Here is a 23,233-nt window from a genome sequence, read left to right as displayed (position 1 = left end):
CCCCCCCATTGGGGGGTGTTGGGTTTCAGTTGGTATTTTAGTCAGAGGACATGACGCCCCTCCACCAGGGACAGCTGCATGGGTCCTCCAACCTTCCAGTGACAGGCTGGGGGTGGGGGGGTCAGTCAGCTGGCTGTTCTCTTTATATCTTCTATGGGATCCTAAAATTCTACACTGAACTGAACAACCTGGGGGGGTCTAATGATGTCCACCCCCCCACCCCTCCGTCCTCCATCCATGTACCCACCACTCCTTTGGCTGCCCTGGCCGGAGTGATCTCCATTTATAACCTTTGGAAACCTTCAATGAAAGGTTGTATCCAGATTTAGACCCCCCCTCCCCCCCCTGTTCTGCCCCCTCCCGGGGCAGACACTACAACGCTCTTTATTTTCACACCTCGCAGTCATTGTGGTGCCGCGCTCCTCCAGCTGGCAGAGATTCAAGGTACCTCTTCTATCTGCTCCACTCTCCCCACCTCCTTCCTCATTCTTCCCTCTGGATCTACCAGTGTCAGGGACCCCTCTATGTCCCCCCCCCTATATAACGCCCCCCAGGGGGCCCCCTCAACCTTTACCCCTGAATTCTTTGTGTCCTGTGCTTCTACGTTCACCTATTCCCCCCCCCCCAAGTGTCTTCTTCTTACCCTTCTGTTCTCCCACCACCATGAACCCATAAATACCCCCCAATAACTTCTGACCCCCCTCCATGAACCCACCTGAGCCCCCCTCCTTTATATATCAGTGTGTCGCTGCTGCAGGACCTCTTGGAGGGTTCAATGTCTTCTCAGCTGTTCTGTCCCGTCTTTGTCACCTTCCTCCCCCGTGTGACGGTCCTCTATCCTAGGGCTGAGCCTGGACTTCTATCTCCAGGAGACCCCCCATCTCCCGGACACTTTGTACCCCAGGGCTGAGCCTGGACTTCTATCTCTGGGAGACCCCCCATCTCCCGGACACTTTCTACCCAACGGCTGAACCTGGACTTCTATCTCCGGGAGACCCCCCATCTCCCGGACACTTTCTACCCCAGGGCTGAGCCTGGACTTCTATCTCCGGGAGACCCCCCATTTCCTGGACACTTTCTACCCCAGGGCTGAGCCTGGACTTCTATCTCCGGGAGAACCCCCATTTCCTGGACACCTTCTACCCCAGGGCTGAGCCTGGACTTCTATCTCCGGGAGACCCCCCATTTCCCGGACACTTTGTACCCCAGGGCTGAGCCTGGACTTCTATCTCCGGGAGACCCCCCATTTCCTGGACACCTTCTACCCCAGGGCTGAGCCTGGACTTCTATCTCCGGGAGACCCCCCATCTCCTGGACACCTTCTACCCCAGGGCTGAGCCTGGACTTCTATCTCCGGGAGACCCCCCATTTCCCGGACACTTTGTACCCCAGGGCTGAGCCTGGACTTCTATCTCCGGGAGACCCCCCATTTCCTGGACACCTTCTACCCCAGGGCTGAGCCTGGACTTCTATCTCCGGGAGACCCCCCATCTCCTGGACACCTTCTACCCCAGGGCTGAGCCTGGACTTCTATCTCCGGGAGACCCCCCATCTCCTGAACACCTTCTACCCAAAGGCTGAGCCTGGACTTCTATCTCCGAGAGACCCCCCATCTCCTGAACACCTTCTACCCAAAGGCTGAGCCTGGACTTCTATCTCCAGGAGACCCCCCATCTCCTGGACACCTTCTACCCAACGGCTGAGCCTGGACTTCTATCTCCGGGAGACCCCCTATCTCCTGGACACCTTCTACCCCAGGGCTGAGCCTAGACATCTTCCATCTTCTGGACACCCTCCATCTCGGGGACATCTTCTATTTATGGGACACCCTCTATCTCCTGGACACCCTACATCTCGTGGACACCTTCTACCGCAGGACTGAGCCTAGACATTTTTCATCTCCTGTACATCCTCTATCTCCGAGACCCCATCTATCCTAAGGGTAAGTCTGAACTTCTATCTCCCGGACACCCTCTTTCTCCAGGACCCCCTCTACCTCTTGGTCACCCACTATCTCCGAGACCAACTCTATCCCAAAGGTAAGTCCGAACTTCTATCTCCTTGACACCCCATATCTCCAGAACACCATCTATCCTAGGGCTGAGCCTGGACTTCTATCTCCTAGACACCCTCTATCTCCGGGACCCCTTCTATCCCAAGGTTGAGCCCAAACTTCTATCTCCTGCACACCCTCTTCCTCCAGGACCCCCTCTATCTCTTGGTCACCCACTATCTTTTGGAGCCCCTCTACCCCAGGGCTAAGCTTGTACACCCTCTATCTTCGGGACCCCCTCTATATTAGGGGATGAGCCTGGACTTCTATCTCTGGAACCCCTTCTATCCCGAACACCGCCTCTATTCCAGGGCTGAGCCTGTACACCTTTTATCTCCTGTACACTCTCTATCTTCGAGATCCACTCTATATTAGGGCTGAGCCTGTACACCTTTTATCTCCTGTACACTCTCTATCTTCGAGACCCACTCTATATTAGGGCTGAGCCTGTACACCTTTTATCGCCTGTACACCTTTTATCTCCTGTACACCTTCTATCCCCTGTCTCGGTCTGTCTCGTGTACACCTTCTTTCCCCTGTCTCGGTCTGTCTCCTGTACACCTTCTATCTCCTGTCTCGGTCTGTCTCCTGTACACCTTCTATCTCCTGTCTCAGTCTGTCTCCTGTACACCTTCTATCTCCTGTCTCGGTCTGTCTCCTGTACACCTTCTATCCCCTGTCTCGGTCTGTCTCTTGTACCTTCTATCCCCTGTCTCGGTCTATCCCCTGTCTCGGTCTGTCCCCTGTCTCGGTCTGTCTCCTGTACACCTTCTATCCCCTGTCTCGGTCTGTCTCCTGTACACCTTCTATCCCCTGTCTCGGTCTGTCCCCTGTTTCGGTCTGTCTCCTGTACACCTTCTATCCCCTGTCTCGGTCTGTCTCCTGTACACCTTCTATCCCCTGTCTCGGTCTGTCTCCTGTACACCTTCTATCCCCTGTCTCGGTCTGTCTCCTGTACACCTTCCATCTCCTGTCTCGGTCTGTCTCCTGTACACCTTCTATCCCCTGTCTCGGTCTGTCTCCTGTACACCTTCTATCTCCTGTCTCGGTCTGTCTCCTGTACACCTTCTATCTCCTGTCTCGGTCTGTCTCCTGTACACCTTCTATCCCCTGTCTCGGTCTGTCTCGTGTACACCTTCTATCCCCTGTCTCGGTCTGTCTCCTGTACACCTTCTATCTCCTGTCTCGGTCTGTCTCCTGTACACCTTCTATCTCCTGTCTCGGTCTGTCTCCTGTACACCTTCTATCCCCTGTCTCGGTCTGTCTCGTGTACACCTTCTATCCCCTGTCTCGGTCTGTCTCCTGTACACCTTCTATCTCCTGTCTCGGTCTGTCTCCTGTACACCTTCTATCCCCTGTCTCGGTCTGTCTCCTGTACACCACCTATCCCCTGTCTCGGTCTGTCTCCTGTACACCTTTTATCTCCTGTCTCGGTCTGTCTCTTGTACACCTTCTATCCCCATGTCTCGGTCTGTCTCCTGTACACCTTCTATCTCCTGTCTCGGTCTGTCTCCTGTACACCTTCTATCCCCTATCTCGGTCTGTCTCCTGTCTCGGTCTGTCTCCTGTACCTTCTATCCCTTGTCTTGGTCTGTCTCCTGTACACCTTGTATCTCCTGTCTCGGTCTATCCCTTGTCTCGGTCTGTCTCCTGTACACCTTCTATCCCCTGTCTCAGTCTGTCTCCTGTACAACTTCTATCCCCTGTCTCGGTCTGTCTCCTGTACCTTCTATCCCCTGTCTCGGTCTGTCTCCTGTACACCTTGTATCTCCTGTCTCGGTCTATCCCCTGTCTCGGTCTGTCTCCTGTACCTTCTATCCCCTGTCTCGATCTGTCTCGGTCTGTCTCCTGTACACCTTCTATCCCCTGTCTCAGTCTGTCTCCTGTACACCTTGTATCTCATGTCTCGGTCTGTCCCCTGTCTCGGTCTGTCTCCTGTACACCTTCTATCCCCTGTCTCGGTCTGTCTCCTGTACACCTTCTATCCCCTGTCTCGGTCTGTCTCCTGTACCTTCTATCCCCTGTCTCGGTCTGTCTCCTGTACACCTTGTATCTCCTGTCTCGGTCTATCCCCTGTCTCGGTCTGTCTCCTGTACCTTCTATCCCCTGTCTCGATCTGTCTCGGTCTGTCTCCTGTACACCTTCTATCCCCTGTCTCGGTCTGTCTCCTGTCTCGGTCTATCCCCTGTCTCGGTCTGTCTCCTGTCTCGGTCTATCCCCTGTCTCGGTCTGTCTCCTGTCTCGGTCTATCCCATGTCTCGGTCTGTCTCCTGTCTCGGTCTGTCTCGGTCTATCCCATGTCTCGGTCTGTCTCCTGTCTCGGTCTATCCCATGTCTCGGTCTGTCTCGGTCTATCCCATGTCTCGGTCTGTCTCCTATCTCGGTCTATCCCCTGTCTCGGTCTGTCTCCTGTCTCGGTCTATCCCCTGTCTCGGTCTATCCCCTGTCTTGGTCTGTCTCCTGTCTCGGTCTGTCTCGGTCTATCCCCTGTCTCGGTCTGTCGCCTGTCTCGGTCTATCCCCTGTCTCGGTCTGTCTCCTGTCTCGGTCTGTCTCCTGTCTCGGTCTGTCTCCTGTCTCGGTCTATCCCATGTCTCGGTCTGTCTCCTGTCTCGGTCTATCCCATGTCTCGGTCTGTCTCCTTCTCTTACACTGTGTTAAACCTTGGGAAAGTTTTGTGTCCCTCTCGTGACGGATTGCCTGGGGCGGCCCTCCTCCCCCTCGCCTCTCTCTTCTCTTCTCTCCTACAAGGTCACAGCCTGAGCTCTCTCAACGTTTCACCCTCTCGGGGGTTTTCTAGGAAGAGAAAGGAAAAATGCCCTCCGGAGGATTCCAGCCCATCGATGGAGGACAGGTATGGGGGGACTGGCTGTCACTTTTGAGGGGTGGTGGGGGGGTGTCACCATTGGGGGGGGGTGTCACCATTGTTGTACATTGGAGACGTTATGGTGACAGGTGGACTCTCTCGGTTCTTTCGCAGCAGGTGATGGTCCGAACTGCCGTCACCAAGACTCTGGTCCTGTCCGTCTTCACCGCCATCCTCGGCTCATTCCAGTTCGGATACAACATTGGAGTCATCAACGCACCCCAAAAGGTAGGTGGGAATTCGGGAAGAAATAGGGATGAGCCGCAGAACATGGGAACAGAATATTTGTTTGTACCCCGTTACAGTCTACGGGACACAAACGTGAAAAGTCAAAAGTGCGAATTTTAAAGGCTAATATGCAAGTTATGGTCATAAAAAGTGTTTGGGGACCCGGCTCCTGCCCCAGGGGAGTGTTTGGGGGCCCGGGTCCTGCCTCAGGGGGAGTGTTTGGGGACCCAGGTCCTGCCCCAGGGGAGTGTTTGGGGACCCGGGTCCTGCCTCAGGGGGAGTGTTTGGGGACCCGGGTCCTGCCTCAGGGGGAGTGTTTGGGGACCCGGGTCCTGCCCCAGGGGGAGTGTTTGGGGACCCGGGTCCTGCCTCAGGGGGAGTGTTTGGGGACCCAGGTCCTGCCCCAGGGGAGTGTTTGGGGACCCGGGTCCTGCCCCGGGGGAGTGTTTGGAGACCCGGGTCCTGCCTCAGGGGGAGTGTTTGGGGACCCGGGTCCTGCCCCAGGGGGAGTGTTTGGGGACCCGGGTCCTGCCCCAGGGGAGTGTTTGGGGACCCGGGTCCTGCCTCAGGGGGAGTGTTTGGGGACCCAGGTCCTGCCCCAGGGGAGTGTTTGGGGATATCCGATTATCGATCCAGGGGATATCCGATTATCGATCCAGGGGATATCCGATTATCGATCCTGGGGATATCCGATTATTGATCCAAGGGATATCCGATTATCGATCCAGGGGATATCCGATTATCGATCCTGGGGATATCCGATTATCGATCCAGGGGATATCCGATTATCGATCCAGGGGATATCCGATTATCGATCCAGGGGATATCCGATTATCGATCCTGGGGATATTCGATTATCGATCCAGGGGATATCCGATTATCGATCCAGGGGATATCCGATGATTGATCCAGGGGATATCCGATTATCGATCCTGGGGATATTCGATGATCGATCCAGGGGATATCCGATTATCGATCCAGGGGATATCCGATTATCGATCCAGGGGATATCCGATTATCGATCCAGGGGATATCCGATTATCGATCCAGGGGATATCTGATTATCGATCCAGGGGATATTCGATCATCGATCCAGGGGATATCCGATTATCGATCCAGGGGATATCCGATTATCGATCCAGGGGATATCCGATTATCGATCCTGGGGATATCCGTATATCGATCCAGGGGATATACGACTATCGATCCTGGGGATATAACATTATCGATCCAGGGGATATCCGATTATCGATCCTGGGGATATCTGTTTATCGATCCAGGGGATATACGATTATCGATCCTGGGGATATACGATTATCGATCCTGGGGATATACGATTATCGATCCAGGAGATATCCGATTATCGATCCAGGGGATATCCGATTATCGATCCAGGGAATATCCGATTATCGATCCTGGGGATATCCGATTATCGATCCTGGGGATATACGATTATCGATCCTGGGGATATACGATTATCGATCCTGGGGATATCCAATTGCCTCCTTGGGGGATCAGGAAGATTTTTTCCCCCCACTGGAGTAAATTGGATCATGTTTATTGGGGTTGTTTGCCTTCCTCTGGATCAACCAGAGCCATCTTAATATCATCATGGGCCCCTGGGCAAAGTAATGCACTGGGGGGCCCCACCAGCTTTCCCCAATCTACACACTTACTTTCAAGAAATAAAGTATAAATAGTTGATAGAATTAAACATTTATTCATTAGTACTTTCAATTAAAATCGATTTCACAAAAGGAAAACATTCCATAAATCAAAGACTAGTCAACACAGAGGGCACAGTACAGGGGGAGGGCAGAAGGGCACAGTACAGGGGGAGGGCACAGTACAGGGGAAGGGCACAGTACAGGGGAAGGGCACAGTACAGGGCAGGGCACAGTACAGGGGGAGGGCACAGTACAGGGGGAGGGCACAGTACAGGGGGGGGTCAGGAGGGTACAGTACAGGGGGGAGGGCAGAAGGGCACAGTACAGGGGAAGGGCACAGTACAGGGGAAGGGCACAGTACAGGGGGAGGGCAGAAGGGCACAGTACAGGGGGAGGGCACAGTACAGGGGGAGGGCACAGTACAGGGGGAGGGCAGAAGGGCACAGTACAGGGGAAGGGCACAGTACAGGGGAAGGGCACAGTACAGGGGGAGGGCAGAAGGGCACAGTACAGGGGGAGGGCACAGTACAGGGGGAGGGCACAGTACAGGGGGAGGGCACAGTACAGGGGGGGTCAGGAGGGTACAGTACAGGGGGGAGGGCAGAAGGGCACAGTACAGGGGAAGGGCACAGTACAGGGGAAGGGCACAGTACAGGGGAAGGGCACAGTACAGGGGGAGGGCAGAAGGGCACAGTACAGGGGGAGGGCACAGTACAGGGGGAGGGCACAGTACAGGGGGAGGGGCAGAAGGGCACAGTACAGGGAAAGGGCACAGTACAGGGGAAGGGCACAGTACAGGGGGAGGGCACAGTACAGGGGAAGGGCACAGTACAGGGGAGGGCAGAAGGGCACAGTACAGGGGGAGGGCACAGTACAGGGGAGGGCAGAAGGGCACAGTACAGGGGGAGGGCACAGTACAGGGGGAGGGCACAGTACAGGGGAAGGGCACAGTACAGGGGAGGGCAGAAGGGCACAGTACAGGGGGAGGGCACAGTACAGGGGGAGGGCACAGTACAGGGGGAGGGCACAGTACAGGGGAGGGCAGAAGGGCACAGTACAGGGGGAGGGCACAGTACAGGGGGAGGGCAGAAGGGCACAGTACAGGGGGAGGGCAGAAGGGCACAGTATAGGGGGAGGGCACAGTACAGGGGGAGGGCACAGTACAGGGGGGGGTCAGGAGGGCACAGTACAGGGCAGGGGGGGTCAGGAGGGCACAGTACAGGGGGAGGGCAGAAGGGCACAGTACAGGGGGAGGGCACAGTACAGGGGAAGGGCACAGTACAGGGGGAGGGCAGAAGGGCACAGTACAGGGGGAGGGCACAGTACAGGGGGAGGGCACAGTACAGGGGGGGGTCAGGAGGGCACAGTACAGGGGGAGGGCAGAAGGGCACAGTACAGGTGGAGGGCACAGTACAGGGGAAGGGCACAGTACAGGGGGAGGGCACAGTACAGGGGGAGGGGCAGAAGGGCACAGTACAGGGGAAGGGCACAGTACAGGGGAAGGGCACAGTACAGGGGGAGGGCAGAAGGGCACAGTACAGGGGGAGGGCACAGTTCAGGGGGAGGGCACAGTACAGGGGGGGGTCAGGAGGGCACAGTACAGGGCAGGGGGGGTCAGGAGGGCACAGTACAGGGGGAGGGCAGAAGGGCACAGTACAGGTGGAGGGCACAGTACAGGGGAAGGGCACAGTACAGGGGGAGGGCACAGTACAGGGGGAGGGGCAGAAGGGCACAGTACAGGGGGAGGGCACAGTACAGGGGGAGGGCACAGTACAGGGGGAGGGCACAGTACAGGGGAGGGCAGAAGGGCACAGTACAGGGGGAGGGCAGAAGGGCACAGTATAGGGGGAGGGCACAGTACAGGGGGAGGGCACAGTACAGGGGGGGGGGGGTCAGGAGGGCACAGTACAGGGCAGGGGGGGTCAGGAGGGCACAGTACAGGGGGAGGGCAGAAGGGCACAGTACAGGGGGAGGGCACAGTACAGGGGAAGGGCACAGTACAGGGGGAGGGCAGAAGGGCACAGTACAGGGGGAGGGCACAGTACAGGGGGAGGGCACAGTACAGGGGGAGGGCACAGTACAGGGGGAGGGCAGAAGGGCACAGTACAGGTGGAGGGCACAGTACAGGGGAAGGGCACAGTACAGGGGGAGGGCACAGTACAGGGGGAGGGGCAGAAGGGCACAGTACAGGGGAAGGGCACAGTACAGGGGAAGGGCACAGTACAGGGGGAGGGCAGAAGGGCACAGTACAGGGGGAGGGCACAGTACAGGGGGAGGGCACAGTACAGGGGGGGGTCAGGAGGGCACAGTACAGGGCAGGGGGGGTCAGGAGGGCACAGTACAGGGGGAGGGCAGAAGGGCACAGTACAGGTGGAGGGCACAGTACAGGGGAAGGGCACAGTACAGGGGAAGGGCACAGTACAGGGGAAGGGCACAGTACAGGGGGAGGGCAGAAGGGCACAGTACAGAGGGAGGGCAGAAGGGCACAGTACAGGGGGGGTCAGGAGAGCACAGTTTAGCAGATCCCCCACCGACCCCCCCCCTCACAAGAGTCCCCAGCGTTTCCCTTAAATTAGAGTCCTCAGAGTTCTTCTTTACAATAGAGTACCCCTTTACATTACAGTCCCCAGAGTTCCCCTTTACATCACAGTCCCCAGAGTTCCCCTTTAAATTACAGTCCCCAGAGTTCCCCTTTACATTACAGTCCCCAGAGTTCCCCTTTACATCACAGTCCCCAGAGTTCCCCTTTACATTACAGTCCCCAGAGGTGACAGCTGTTTCTGGGACTTTTCTTCAGTGATGGGCGGGGGAGGGGAGGTCACGACCTGAAAGACAAAGAAAAGAAGCAGCAGAGAGCTCAGACCTTCATCATAGGGATTTATAGCAAGAGGTCCTCCCTGAAGACGAGGAATGAAGGGGAGACAATCCCATAGGACTTCCTTAGCAGGAAGCTGTGAAGGTGTCAGGAATATGAGAAGGCCCCTGTCTCCCGGAGGCAGGGCTGGACTGGGACAAAAATTTGGCCCTGGACTTCATTCAGATCGGCCCACTTTAATTCAATAAAATGCTGCCCCCCCCCGAAAAATCACGCCCACCAAAAGGCCCCTACATCCATTATTGTATATCATGAGAGGGTGAGAGAGAGGGGAATGATAGCGAGAGAGAGGGAGGGTTGAGGGAAGTGAGTGTAAGAAAAAGAGAGTGAGTGTAAAAGAGAGGGGGTGAGTGTAGGACCCCTTTCACACTGAGGTGTTTTTTAGGCTCTTTTGGGCTAAAAATAGCACCTGTAAAGCGACTGAAAAACGCCTCCGCTGCAGTCCCAGTGTGAAAGCCTGAGTGCTTTCACACTGGGGTGCTGCCTGGGTGTTAAAAAAAGTCCTCCAAGCAGCATCTTTGGGGCGGTGGAGGAGCGGTGTACAAACTGCTCCTGCCCATTGAAATTAATGGCCACCGCAGCTGAAGCGCCTGCAATGCATTTCGGCAGCAGCGCTACATGGGCGCATTTAACCTTGAATTCGGCTGCTAGTGGGGGTTAAAAGCGCCTGCTAGATGCCGAATAGTGCAGCTAAAACGATATTAAAGTGCTGCTAAAACTAGCAGTGTTTTACCGTCAATGCCCGCCCCAGTGTGAAAGCAGCCTAAGAGTCAGGGAGTGAATGAGACAGAAGAGGGAGCTGAGAGACAGAGGGGGGGGTCTGAGAGACAGAGGAGGGGGCTAAAAGAGGGGGGGACTGAGAGACAGAGAGGGGGACTGAGAGACAGAGGGGGGGAGCTGAGAGACAGAAGGGGGGAGCTGAGAGACAGAGGGGGGGAGCTGAGAGACAGAGGGGGGGAGCTGAGAGACAGAGGGGGGAGCTGAGAGACAGAGGGGGGTCTGAGAGATAGAGGGGGCTGAGAGACAGAGGAGGGGGCTAAAAGAGGGGGGACTGAGAGACACGGGGACTGAGAGACAGAGGGGGGGACTGAGAGACAGAGGGGGGGGGACTAAGAGACAGGGGGGTCTAAGAGAGTCTCCATTTTAAAAAAACGGCCCACTGAGCCATCGGCCCACCGGGAAACTCCCTGTAGTCCCTATGGCCAGTCCATCCCTGCCCGGAGGAGGGGTTGGCTGGGCCGAGCCCTAGTGAGCAATATCAATGTTATAGGAGGCATGAAGGTGTCAGGGGTATGGGAAGAAGACCCTTATCCCCAGAGTACGAGGAGAGGGCCTCTGTCCCCGGAGTATGAGGAGAGGGTCTCTGTCCCCAGAGTACGAGGAGAGGGCCTCTGTCCCCGGAGTATGAGGAGAGGGCCTCTGTCCCCGGAGTATGAGGAGAGGGCCTCTGTCCCCGGTGTATGAGGAGAGGGTCTCTGTCCCCGGTGTATGAGGAGAGGGTCTCTGTCCCCGGAGTATGAGGAGAGGGCCTCTGTCCCCGGAGTATGAGGAGAGGGCCTCTGTCCCCGGAGTATGAGGAGAGGGTCTCTGTCCCCGGTGTATGAGGAGAGGGTCTCTGTCCCTGGTGTATGAGGAGAGGGTCTCTGTCCCCGGTGTATGAGGAGAGGGCCTCTGTCCCCGGAGTATGAGGAGAGGGCCTCTGTCCCCGGTGTATGAGGAGAGGACCTCTGTCCCCGGAGTATGAGGAGAGGGTCTCTGTCCGCGGAGTATGAGGAGAGGGTCTCTGTCCCCGGTGTATGAGGAGAGGGTCCTTGTCCCCGGTGTATGAGGAGAGGGTCTCTGTCCCCGGAGTATGAGGAGAGGGCCTCTGTCCCCGGAGTATGAGGAGAGGGTCTCTGTCCCCGGAGTATGAGGAGAGGGTCTCTGTCCCCGGAGTATGAGGAGAGGGTCTCTGTCCCCGGGGTATGAGGAGAGGGTCTCTGTCCCCGGAGTATGAGGAGAGGGCCTCTGTCCCCGGAGTATGAGGGGAGGGCCTCTGTCCCCGGAGTATGAGGAGGGGGCCTCTGTCCCCGGAGTATGAGGAGAGGGTCTCTGTCCCCGGTGTATGAGGAGAGGGCCTCTGTCCCCGGTGTATGAGGAGAGGGTCTCTGTCCCCGGTGTATGAGGAGAGGGTCTCTGTCCCCGGAGTATGAGGAGAGGGACTCTGTCCCCGGAGTATGAGGAGAGGGCCTCTGTCCCCGGAGTATGAGGAGAGGGACTCTGTCCCCGGAGTATGAGGAGAGGGCCTCTGTCCCCGGGTATGAGGAGAGGGCCCCTGTCCCCGGTGTATGAGGAGAGGGTCTCTGTCCCCGGAGTATGAGGAGAGGGCCTCTGTCCCCGGAGTATGAGGAGAGGGTCTCTGTCTGCGGAGTATGAGGAGAGGGTCTCTGTCCGCGGAGTATGAGGAGAGGGTCTCTGTCCGCGGAGTATGAGGAGAGGGTCTCTGTCCCTGGAGTATGAGGAGAGGGCCCCTGTCCCCAGAGTATGAGGAGAGGGCCCTTGTCCCCGGTGTATGAGGAGAGGGTCCTTGTCCCCGGTGTATGAGGAGAGGGTCTCTGTCCCCGGAGTATGAGGAGAGGGCCTCTGTCCCCGGAGTATGAGGAGAGGGCCTCTGTCCCCGGAGTATGAGGAGAGGGCCTCTGTCCCCGGAGTATGAGGAGAGGGTCTCTGTCCCCGGAGTATGAGGAGAGGGTCTCTGTCCCCGGTGTATGAGAAGAGGGTCTCTGTCCCCGGTGTATGAGGAGAGGGCCTCTGTCCCCGGAGTATGAGGAGAGGGCCCCTGTCCCCAGAGTATGAGGAGAGGGCCCTTGTCCCCGGTGTATGAGGAGAGGGTCTCTGTCCCCGGAGTATGAGGAGAGGGCCCCTGTCCCCGGAGTATGAGGAGAGGGTCTCTGTCCCTGGAGTATGAGGAGAGGGTCTCTGTCCCCGGAGTATGAGGAGAGGGTCTCTGTCCCCGGAGTATGAGGAGAGGGCCTCTGTCCCCGGAGTATGAGGAGAGGGTCTCTGTCCCCGGGTATGAGGAGAGGGCCTCTGTCCCCGGGTATGAGGAGAGGGCCCCTGTCCCCGGTGTATGAGGAGAGGGCCCCTACCCTCGGGAAGAGGCGTTGGCTGGGCCAATCCCTGGTGAGGTGTGAAGTGAGTGTCTACATTACAAGGACATTGAGTTAGCGCATCGCCTGACATATCACATTGTGTGCCACAAAACACGGGGACAGCAAAGTCCTGGGATCACGGATTACGGGAGAAGCAGCTGCGAGCTTTCCGTGTTTGTAATGCAGAAATGAAAGACGTGATCCCATTAGAATACAAATCACTTGAGGTGTTTATAGTGTCAGCCGATCAATAAGGAGCTATGAAAGTTCTCCTGAGGGGAAGATATTTTCCCACGCACTGCTGGCTTCCTATACTATGCGGGGGGGAGGTGCAGGCTGTATTCTTCATTATCTTTACCCCGTGATTTGTCTCCTAGATCATAGAGCAAAGCTACAATGAATCGTACATCAGTCGGAACAGTCCCGAGTCGCATTCCATCGATGCCGGCCTCCTACGGACGTTGTGGGCGCTGTCGGTGGCCATTTTCTCTATTGGTGGCATGGTGTCCTCTTTGTGTGTCGGGGTCGTGTCTCAGTGGCTGGGACGGTAAGTGAGGATTGTCCTTGACCCGAATATGGCAGCGTACGAGGGAAGGGGGAGCCAGGACGATGGGGAGTACGAGGGAAGGGGGAGCCAGGACGATGGAGAGTACGAGGGAAGGGGGAGCCAGGACGATGGAGAGTACGAGGGAAGGGGGAGCCAGGACGATGGGGAGTACGAGGGAAGGGGGAGCCAGGACGATGGAGAGTACGAGGGAAGGGGGAGCCAGGACGATGGAGAGTACAAGGGAAGGGGGAGCCAGGACGATGGAGAGTACGAGGGAAGGGGGAGCCAGGACGATGGAGAGTACGAGGGAAAGGGGAGCCAGGACGATGGCGAGTACGAGGGAAGGGGGAGCCAGGACAATGGAGAGTATGAGGGAAGGGGGAGCCAGGATGATGGAGAGTATGAGGGAAGGGGGAGCCAGGACGATGGAGAGTACGAGGGAAGGGGGAGCCAGGACGATGGAGAGTACGAGGGAAGGGGGAGCCAGGACGATGGAGAGTACGAGGGAAGGGGGAGCCAAGACGATAGAGAGTACGAGGGAAGGAGGAGCCAGGACGATGGAGAGTACGAGGGAAGGGGGAGCCAGGACGATGGAGAGTACGAGGGAAGGGGGAGCCAGGACGATGGAGAGTACGAGGGAAGGGGGAGCCAGGACGATGGAGAGTACGAGGGAAGGGGGAGCCAGGACGATGGAGAGTACGAGGGAAGGGGGAGCCAGGACGATGGAGAGTACGAGGGAAGGGGGAGCCAGGACGATGGAGAGTACGAGGGAAGGGGGAGCCAGGACGATGGGGAGTACGAGGGAAGGGGGAGCCAGGACGATGGAGAGTACGAGGGAAGGGGGGGCCAGGACGATGGAGAGTACGAGAGAAGGGGGGGCCAGGACGATGGAGAGTACGAGGGAAGGGGGGGCCAGGACGATGTACATGGAGATCAGGGAATATGGAGAGTACGAGGGAAGGGGGAGCCAGGACGATGGAGAGTATGAGGGAAGGGGGGGCCAGGACGATGGAGAGTACGAGGGAAGGGGGGGCCAGGACGATGTACATGGAGATCAGGGAATATGGAGAGTACGAGGGAAGGGGGAGCCAGGACGATGGAGAGTATGAGGGAAGGGGGAGCCAGGACGATGGAGAGTATGAGGGAAGGGGGAGCCAGGACGATGTACACGGAGATCAGGGAATATGGAGAGTACAAGGAGTTCAGGGAATATGGAGAGTACGAGAGAAGGGGGGGCCAGGACGATGGAGAGTACGAGAGAAGGGGGGGCCAGGACGATGGAGAGTACGAGGGAAGGGGGGCCAGGACGATGTACATGGAGATCAGGGAATATGGAGAGTACGAGGGAAGGGGGAGCCAGGACGATGGAGAGTATGAGGGAAGGGGGGGCCAGGACGATGGAGAGTACGAGGGAAGGGGGGGCCAGGACGATGTACATGGAGATCAGGGAATATGGAGAGTACGAGGAGATCGGGGGAATATGGAGAGTACGAGGAGATCAGGGAATATGGAGAGTAAGAGGGAAGGGGGAGCCAGGACGATGTACAAGGAGATCAGGGAATATGGAGAGTATGAGGAGATCAGGGAATATGTAGAGTACGAGGAGATCAGGGAATATGGAGAGTACGAGGAGATCGGGGAATATGGAGAGTACGAGGAGATCAGGGAATATGGAGAGTACGAGGAGATCAGGGAATATGGAGAGTATGAGGAGATCAGGGAATATGTAGAGTACGAGGAGATCAGGGAATATGGAGAGTACGAGGAGATCGGGGAATATGGAGAGTACGAGGAGATCAGGGAAAATGGAAAGTACGAGGAGATCGGGGAATATGGAGAGTACGAGGAGATCGGGGAATATGGAGAGTACGAGGAGATTGGGGGAATATGGAGAGTACGAGGAGATCGGGGGAATATGGAGAGTACGAGGAGATCAGGGAATATGGAGAGTAAGAGGGAAGGGGGAGCCAGGACGATGTACATGGAGATCAGGGAATATGGAGAGTACGAGGAGATCAGGGAATATGGAGAGTATGAGGAGATCAGGGAATATGGAGAGTACGAGGAGATCAGGGAATATGGAGAGTACGAGGAGATCGGGGGAATATGGAGAGTACGAGGAGATCGGGGAATATGGAGAGTACGAGGAGATCGGGGAATATGGAGAATACGAGGGAAGGGGGAGCCAGGACGATGTACACGGAGATCAGGGAATATGGAGAATACGAGGGAAGGGGGAGCCAGGACGATGTACAAAGAGTTTTGGTAGGTCATATTTACTTTTTACATGCCAAAAAAATTGGGGTTTCCATTCAGCCAATATTTTGGTGTAGGCACCCCTGTCAAACAGTACATCCAGGCATTAGACACTCATTTCCAGGTTTCTGGTAGTTTCCTGTGTCTCCTCCACCTCCAACCTCCTCACTGATTATTGAACCAGTATCATCCAGTGAGCATTGAGGTGATCCTGGAAAAAACGATCTTCCTGGCTATGCAGTTGGATCAGTCAGTCATTTGGGAATAATGCTCTGTACACACGGTCAGACTTTTCACCGGCCAAAACCACACCGGAATTCCATCGGAGTAAACATGTTCTCTATCTAAATCAGACGGAATCCCTCGGAAATTCAGATGAAAAAAGTCTGATGGTGTGTACGGGGCATTACAGATCCTTATAATGATATGCAAGTTATACCAGAAGCTTTCAATCAAATGAAAAATGGAGTCTCAGTTTTCTGTGCTGATCGTGTTTGTTTTTCTTTTCTTCCATCCCGGAACAGGAAGAGAGCCATGATTGTGAATAACATCTTTGCCTTCATTGGTGGGACCCTAATGGGACTAAGTCAGATCAGCCAGTCGTATGAGATGATGATCCTGGGAAGGTTCATTATTGGAGTATATTCAGGTAGGAAAGGTGAAAAACGACCATCGGAAGATATCACACAGTACGATGAAAATACAGGCCACCTATTGGACTATTGTCCAAGAAATTCCTTCCTTCCTCAACATTGGTCACATGACTTCACCACATTGCCACCAAGAGAGGTTCACCACATTGCCACCAAGAGAGGTCCTTGTAGCCCTTCCTCAACATTGGTCACATGACATCACACATTGCCACCAAGAGAGGTTCTTGTAGACCTTCCTCAACATTGGTCACATGACATCACACATTGCCACCAAGAGAGGTCCTTGTAGACCTTCCTCAACATTGGTCACATGACATCACACATTTCCACCAAGAGAGGTCCTTGTAGACCTTCCTCAACATTGGTCACATGACATCACCACATTGCCACCAAGAGAGGTCCTTGTAGACCTTCCTCAACATTGGTCACATGACATCACCACATTGCCTCCAAGAGATTGTCCAAGAGAGGTCCTTGTAGACCTTCCTCAACATTGGTCTCATGACATCACCACATTGCCACCAAGAGAGGTCCTTGTAGACCTTCCTCAACATTGTTCTCATGACATCACCACATTGCCACCAAGAGAGGTCCTTGTAGACCTTCCTCAACATTGGTCTCATGACATCACCACATTGCCACCAAGAGAGGTCCTTGTAGCCCTTCCTCAACATTGGTCACATGACATCACCACATTGCCACCAAGAGAGGTCCTTGTAGACCTTCCTTTAACATTGGTCACATGACATCACCACATTGCCACCAAGAGAGGTCCTTGTAGACCTTCCTCAACATTGGTCACATGACATCACCACATTGCCACCAAGAGAGGTCCTTGTAGACCTTCCTCAACATTGTTCTCATGACATCACCACATTGCCACCAAGAGAGGTCCTTGTAGACCTTCCTCAACATTGGTCACATGACATCACCACATTGCCTCCAAGAGAGGTCCTTGTAGACCTTCCTCAACATTGGTCACATGACATCACACATTTCCACCAAGAGAGGTCCTTGTAGACCTTCCTCAACATTGGTCACATGACATCACACATTGCCACCAAGAGAGGTCCTTGTAGACCTTCCTCAACATTGGTCACATGACATCACCACATTGCCTCCAAGAGATTGTCCAAGAGAGGTCCTTGTAGACCTTCCCCGACATTGGTCACATGACATCACCACATTGCCTCCAAGAGAGGTCCTTGTAGACCTTCCTCAACATTGGTCACATGGCATCACCACATTGCCTCCAAGAGATTGTCCAAGAGAGGTCCTTGTAGACCTTCCCCGACATTGGTCACATGACATCACCACATTGCCTCCAAGAGAGGTCCTTGTAGACCTTCCCCGACATTGGTCACATGACATCACCACACTGCCTCTAACTTGGTCCTAGTAGACCTTCCTCAACATTGGTCACATGACATCACCACATTGCCTCCAAGAGAGGTCCTTGTAGACCTTCCCCGACATTGGTCACATGGCATCACCACATTGCCTCCAAGAGATTGTCCAAGAGAGGTCCTTGTAGACCTTCCCCGACATTGGTCACATGACATCACCACACTGCCTCCAACTTGGTCCTTGTAGACCTTCCCCGACATTGGTCACATGGCATCACCACATTGCCTCCAAGAGAGGTCCTTGTAGACCTTCCTCGATATTGGCCACATGACATCACCACATTGCCAACTTTGACTTGGTTGGATCTGAGTGGCCACATGGCATTGCTAGCTTTTCAGGATAGCGGGTGTGGGGCCACATGACACAAATAGTGTGAAGGTCGGCTCACATACTATGAGCGTGTTCTACTAGGTCTTGGTTATGTAATGTAATGTTGGTCCTTCTCTTTGCTGCATTTTGTTCCATCACCTCCTCGTGACATCTCAGTAAAACATTCTCTTTGTCATGCCAGGTCTGGCCTCTGGGTTGGTTCCAATGTATGTAGGAGAAATTTCCCCAACACACCTGCGAGGGGCGCTGGGCACCCTCCACCAGCTATCGCTGGTCATCGGTATTCTTGTGGCTCAGGTAAATCTGTTGGATGGTTCTCGCTCTCTGCCCTTATCGTCTCCCCGTCTCTTTTCTTCACCTTTTGTGTCTCGTTTCTCAGGTTCTGGGTCTGGATTTGTTCCTGGGCACAAGCTCTCGGTGGCCGGTCCTCTTCTGGGTGACTCTGATCCCAGCTGTTCTGCAGTCGGTGCTGCTGCCATTTTGTCCGGAGAGCCCCCGCTTCCTGTACATTGTGTGCGAGCAGGAGGGACATGCCAAGACCAGTAAGTGGCATTCAGTGCACCAATCTGTATAAGCAGTGCCGGAACAAGGGGGGGGGGGGCAGGAGGGGTGGCTGCCCTGGGCACTGTGGTATCATGGGGGTGGGGCACCGTGAGGAGATTAAGCAGGGAGGGAATTTGTGTTGGGAGGAATTGTTCTAGAAGGGAAAATTTGGAGGGGGGGGGTGCTAGGAGTGGTGATTGGGAGTAGGGGGGAGAGAATGTGTACTCTAGGGGGGGTGGAGGGGGCAGAGATTTGTGCTGGGAGGGCAAATTTAAGCGGGGGATGGATTTGTACTGTGAGGGGGAATTTATGTTTAGGGGGTAACAATACAGGTTGGTGCCCAATTTTTTTTCTTTTTTGGGGGGGTGCTAGTAGGGAGGATTGGGGGTCTGTGCTAGGAAGTGGGATGGGGGGCATTTGTGCTAGCAGGGGGATTTGGAGTGTGTGTGTGTGGGGGGGGGGGGGGTGAATGTGTACTTGGAGGGGAAATTTGAAGGGGTGGAATATTTGTGCTTGGAGGTTGATTTTTTTTGGTGGGGGGGGGGGGATTTGTACTGGGAGGAGGGGGAATTTATGGTTAGACGGTGCAGTTTGGCATATTTTCCCTGGGCTCTAGGTGACCGTGTCCCGGTACTGAGTATAAGGGGCCGGAGGGGACACTAACCACAGTATGAGTTGAGTGTTGGGTCACCATATGGCGTGGGACCAGTGACAATAGGCTTGGTGGTCTCCTGACACCATATGGCGTGGGACCAGTGACTTGGTGGTCTCCTGACACCATATGGCGTGGACCAATGACAATAAGCTTGGTGGTCTCCTGACAGGTCCCCTCCCCTTTCCCCAGGTCTCCGGCGTCTCACGGGCCTCGTGGATGTCTCGGACGCCCTCTCGGAGATGAAGGAAGAGAAGAGACGGATGGACATGGAACAGAAAGTCACCATCCTGCAGATCTTCAGATCCCGACAATACCGGCAGCCCATGATCGTGGCCATAATCCTCCAACTCTCCCAACAACTTTCCGGCATCAACGCGGTGAGTCTTCTCCACTCGCTGTGTCCGGTGTAAAGTCCCTCGTGACGGAGAGATTGAAATGTGATCGGTTTTCATCGTCTTTTCTCAGATCTTCTATTATTCCACCGATATCTTCGCTAAAGCCGGAGTGGAACAGCCGATCTACGCCACGATCGGGGCGGGAATCGTCAACACGGCCTTCACGGTGGTGTCGGTACGGGAAAATATTTATCTCCGTCCTCTGTTTATGTCTCTATACCAACCTGGTTACACAACGTCACTTCTTATTATACGAGGAGTTCCCCCAACTGTGTGGCTGAGTCTATGGTGACCAGAAATATGTTTTCAGTGGGATCTTCTTCCTCCGAATCTTCTGGGTAGAAGAGAAAGGTGTAGAGAGGATTGGGTCGGCTTTTATATTGGGAAGGAGTTCTTATCTGGCAGAAAGTTGGAACCAATCACGGTTCCGCATCTCAGAGGTCCAAAAACTGCCAGCAATGCTCAGAGTTTAGTGAAAATTCTATATGAGGCTCCTCGGGGGCGGGCTTAACCTTTATGCCTTCAAAGCTTGTAAAAAAAAAAAAGAAAAGGTCCACAGGAGTGATAGAGCGTCTAAGGACATCTGTAAGTGGAGTATGTGGACAATGGGACAAGTGAAGAGAGCTACACTATTCACCCGCCTCCCACCGCCTGCAGCCCGCCTCCCACCGCCCGCCTCCCACCGCCCGCCTCCCACCGCCCGCCTCCTACCTCCCACCGCCTGCAGCCTGCCTCCCACCGCCCGCCTCCCACCTCCCACCGCCTGCAGCCCACCTCCCACCGCCCACCTCCCACATGAATTTGAAATAAAAACATATTGCAATAAATACAGCAAGGTATAAAAGTGAAATAAGATGATGATTGCTACTTAGGCTGCATTATAGAGTAGAAACAAATATAATAAAACATAATATAATAGAAAAGAAAAGAGCAGAATAAAATAAAGAATGAAAATAAAAGAACAGAACAGATTAGAAAATTAAAAATAAAATAATAGAAAATAAAAAAAATATGCTGTAATCTTGGCGCCCTTGACGTTGGCGTGCCCGGTTATTGGCACTGTGTACCTCAATGAATGTCGATCGAAGCCGCTATCATGCCTAGGGCCCCATTGTGCCCCTCCCCCATCTCTACCGTTCTGCTCAGTTTCTGGTTCTCTTCCCTGATTTTTGGGTTCTCGTTGTTTTCTTTGCAGCTGTTCCTTGTGGAGAGGGCGGGAAGACGGACCCTACACCTGGTGGGCCTGGCGGGAATGATCCTCTGTGCCTTATTAATGACGGTGGCCATGGCCCTACAGGTGAGAAATACACCGGGTCTCCTGGGGGGGGGGGGGGGTGATAAGGTAAAGCCAGACATGGTTCCTGGCACCAGATCAGACCTTCATATTGCCAATTTCCTGTTCCCAGAACCGATACATTGGTTTCCAGTTTTGGAAAATTTGGTTGGGTTGCCGTTTGACACCAGAAGTTTTAGCTCATGATTTCCCCCCTCCTATTCCTCCAGGAAACCATCCCCGCCATCAGCTCCCTCAGCATGGCCGCCATCTTCGGATTCGTGGCGTTCTTCGAGGTGGGGCCCGGTCCTATTCCGTGGTTCATTGTGGCGGAACTCTTTAGTCAAGGTCCTCGGCCGGCAGCCATGGCCATCGCCGGATGTACCAACTGGACCTCCAACTTCATCATCGGGATGGGATTCCCATACATCGCGGTAAGAAACCAAATCATTTTAACTTGACGTGGGCAATAGTAACGAATTTAACCCCTTCATGCATTCTAAGCCTTATTATGACATTTGTTGCTCACAAATATATATATAAAGTCTGATCACTTTTATTGCTGTCACCAGGAATGTAAACATCCCATGTGACAGTAATAGGAGGTGACAGGTCCTCTTTATGGAGAGATCTGGGGTCTATAATGAATGTAAACATCCCATGTGACAGTAATAGGAGGTGACAGGTCCTCTTTATGGACAGATCTGGGGTCTATAATGAATGTAAACACCCCTACTCATTTACATAGGGCGGGGGGGCGGGATCTGGGGCCCCCTTATTAAAGGGGGCTCCCAGATTCCGATAAGAATCCTGCCCACAGACCCAGACAACCAGCCGCCAAGGTTGTCGGGAAGAGGCCCTTGTCCTCATCAACATGGGGGCATGCGGCTTGGTACGGTTCAGGAGGGGGGAGGCGCTCGTTCGTCCCCCCCTCTTTTCTGCCCGGCTGGGCTGCATGCTCGGATTAGGGTCTGGTATGGATTTTGGGGGACCCCCACGCTGTTTTTTCGGCGTAGGGTGTTCCCCTTAAAATCCATACCAGACCGAAGGGCCTGGTATGCTCTTGGAGGGGGAACCCATGCCGTTTTTTTTATTTAAAATTTGGCGTGGAGTTCCCCCTCAAGATTCCTACCAAACACGGCGCCTGGTATTGGTGGGGATCGAATCCCCGTCCATTGAAGTGGGACGCGTCTCTGACTTCAAGTCGCAGGGCAAAGTCGGATCCAAAGTAGGACGAGTGTGGTACCAGTGTGAACCCGAGCCTCAGATGAGGTCCTTTTTCTCGTAACTCACGTTCTCTTCTTATTTCCAGGACCTCCTTGGGCCGTACGTCTTCCTCCTCTTCGCTTTCTTATTGTTGGGTTTCCTGATCTTCACGTATTTCCGCGTCCCGGAAACCAGGGGAAGGTCGTTTGATGAGATCGCTCACGCTTTTCGTAGAAGGAACCCGTCGTTGTTGGACCACGAGATTAAGGCCAGCACCGAGTTGGACAGTCTTGGCGGTGGAGAGGAGGCATAAAGGTCGGAACCCATCCCGAGCGAAGCCTTGTTCCGGGAAGCTCTGAAGGAACCCACCTGGAATGAAGCCTCCTGCAGGACAATTTTTTTTTTTTTTACCGAACTCACCAAAAACGTTTGAATGTTTGTGTTGCGGCGTACGGACGGCGCAGTGTTATTCTGTACATATCAAGAGCGCCAGTTCTAGATAACAATGTCAATCAAGGGCAAGTAGCTGGAAGGAGGGAGCCAGAGGCGGCTCTAGGCTTTGTGAGGCCTTAGGCAAAACTTGACAAGGGGTCCCCCCCCACTCACACCCATGATGGGAAAAATATTTCAAGGACAAGAGCCTCCTCCCCACAACCCTGGCCTGTGGCTTATCGGAATCTGGAAACCCCTTTAACAAGGTGGCCCCCAGATCCTCCTCTTTAATAACTAAGGGGCAGTGGCCACCCAATGAACCTGCCCCCTTATGATGACATTGACTGAGGGCATGCTGGGTCATTGACGTCACAAGGGGTGGGGTCACCGTTATTCACTGGTTGTTATGGACGCTGGCGGGCCCCGCTCCTGAGTCAGGGCTGAGCACAGCAGCGTTAAGGTCCCCATTTTCCCTCAAAACTGGGGTAATGTATTGGGTAGGTTAGGTGGGCCGCGAGGCCCCTGCGAGTGTGAGGCAACCCCCTTCATCTGCAGGATCTTCCCATTGCCAGGACTCATATAGCCAACGTATGTGGTGAGAGAATTCATAACCAGTATTATGTGTGATGACCTATGAATGAATGATAGGGATTACGCCAAAGGGCGGTCCCAGCTCTGGAAATCACTGCACATGCCGTACAGCAACCACGAGAACCG

The 23,233-nt window shown here is 54.7% G+C and overlaps 2 protein-coding genes across 5 annotated transcripts; both read left to right on the top strand.

Annotated features, from left to right (window-relative positions):
- The first annotated feature begins 330 nt into the window (after window positions 1–330).
- SLC2A4 (solute carrier family 2 member 4) lies at window positions 331–22,701 on the top strand. 4 transcript variants are annotated; one of them, XM_040334231.1, is made up of 12 exons: window positions 331–444; window positions 4,804–4,906; window positions 5,036–5,146; window positions 13,197–13,366; window positions 16,147–16,271; window positions 18,194–18,309; window positions 18,392–18,554; window positions 19,400–19,587; window positions 19,676–19,780; window positions 20,801–20,902; window positions 21,109–21,312; window positions 22,191–22,701. In XM_040334231.1, the coding sequence occupies exons 2-12, from the start codon at window positions 4,868–4,870 to the stop codon at window positions 22,395–22,397; spliced, it is 1,530 nt and encodes a 509-aa protein (XP_040190165.1). In that variant the 5' UTR covers window positions 331–444; window positions 4,804–4,867; the 3' UTR covers window positions 22,398–22,701. The 4 variants fall into 4 exon arrangements, with proteins under 4 accessions (XP_040190165.1, XP_040190162.1, XP_040190164.1 ...); XM_040334228.1 differs by having other exon boundaries at window positions 336–444; window positions 5,033–5,146; XM_040334230.1 differs by lacking the exon at window positions 331–444 and adding an exon at window positions 725–1,942 and having other exon boundaries at window positions 5,033–5,146.
- Window positions 2,435–4,858, top strand: LOC120921691. The gene is made up of 2 exons (XM_040334227.1): window positions 2,435–3,892; window positions 3,928–4,858. Exons 1-2 carry the CDS (start codon window positions 3,515–3,517, stop codon window positions 4,711–4,713), a joined length of 1,164 nt encoding a protein of 387 aa, XP_040190161.1. The 5' UTR covers window positions 2,435–3,514; the 3' UTR covers window positions 4,714–4,858.
- Window positions 22,702–23,233: the final 532 nt, after the last annotated feature.

The sequence above is a fragment of the Rana temporaria genome (genome assembly GCF_905171775.1).
Source record: "Rana temporaria chromosome 3 unlocalized genomic scaffold, aRanTem1.1 chr3b, whole genome shotgun sequence".
Classification (NCBI taxonomy): Eukaryota; Metazoa; Chordata; class Amphibia; order Anura; family Ranidae; genus Rana; species Rana temporaria.
The sequence above is the reverse complement of the archived record's forward strand: the minus strand, read 5'-3'. Positions and strand labels throughout refer to the sequence as shown.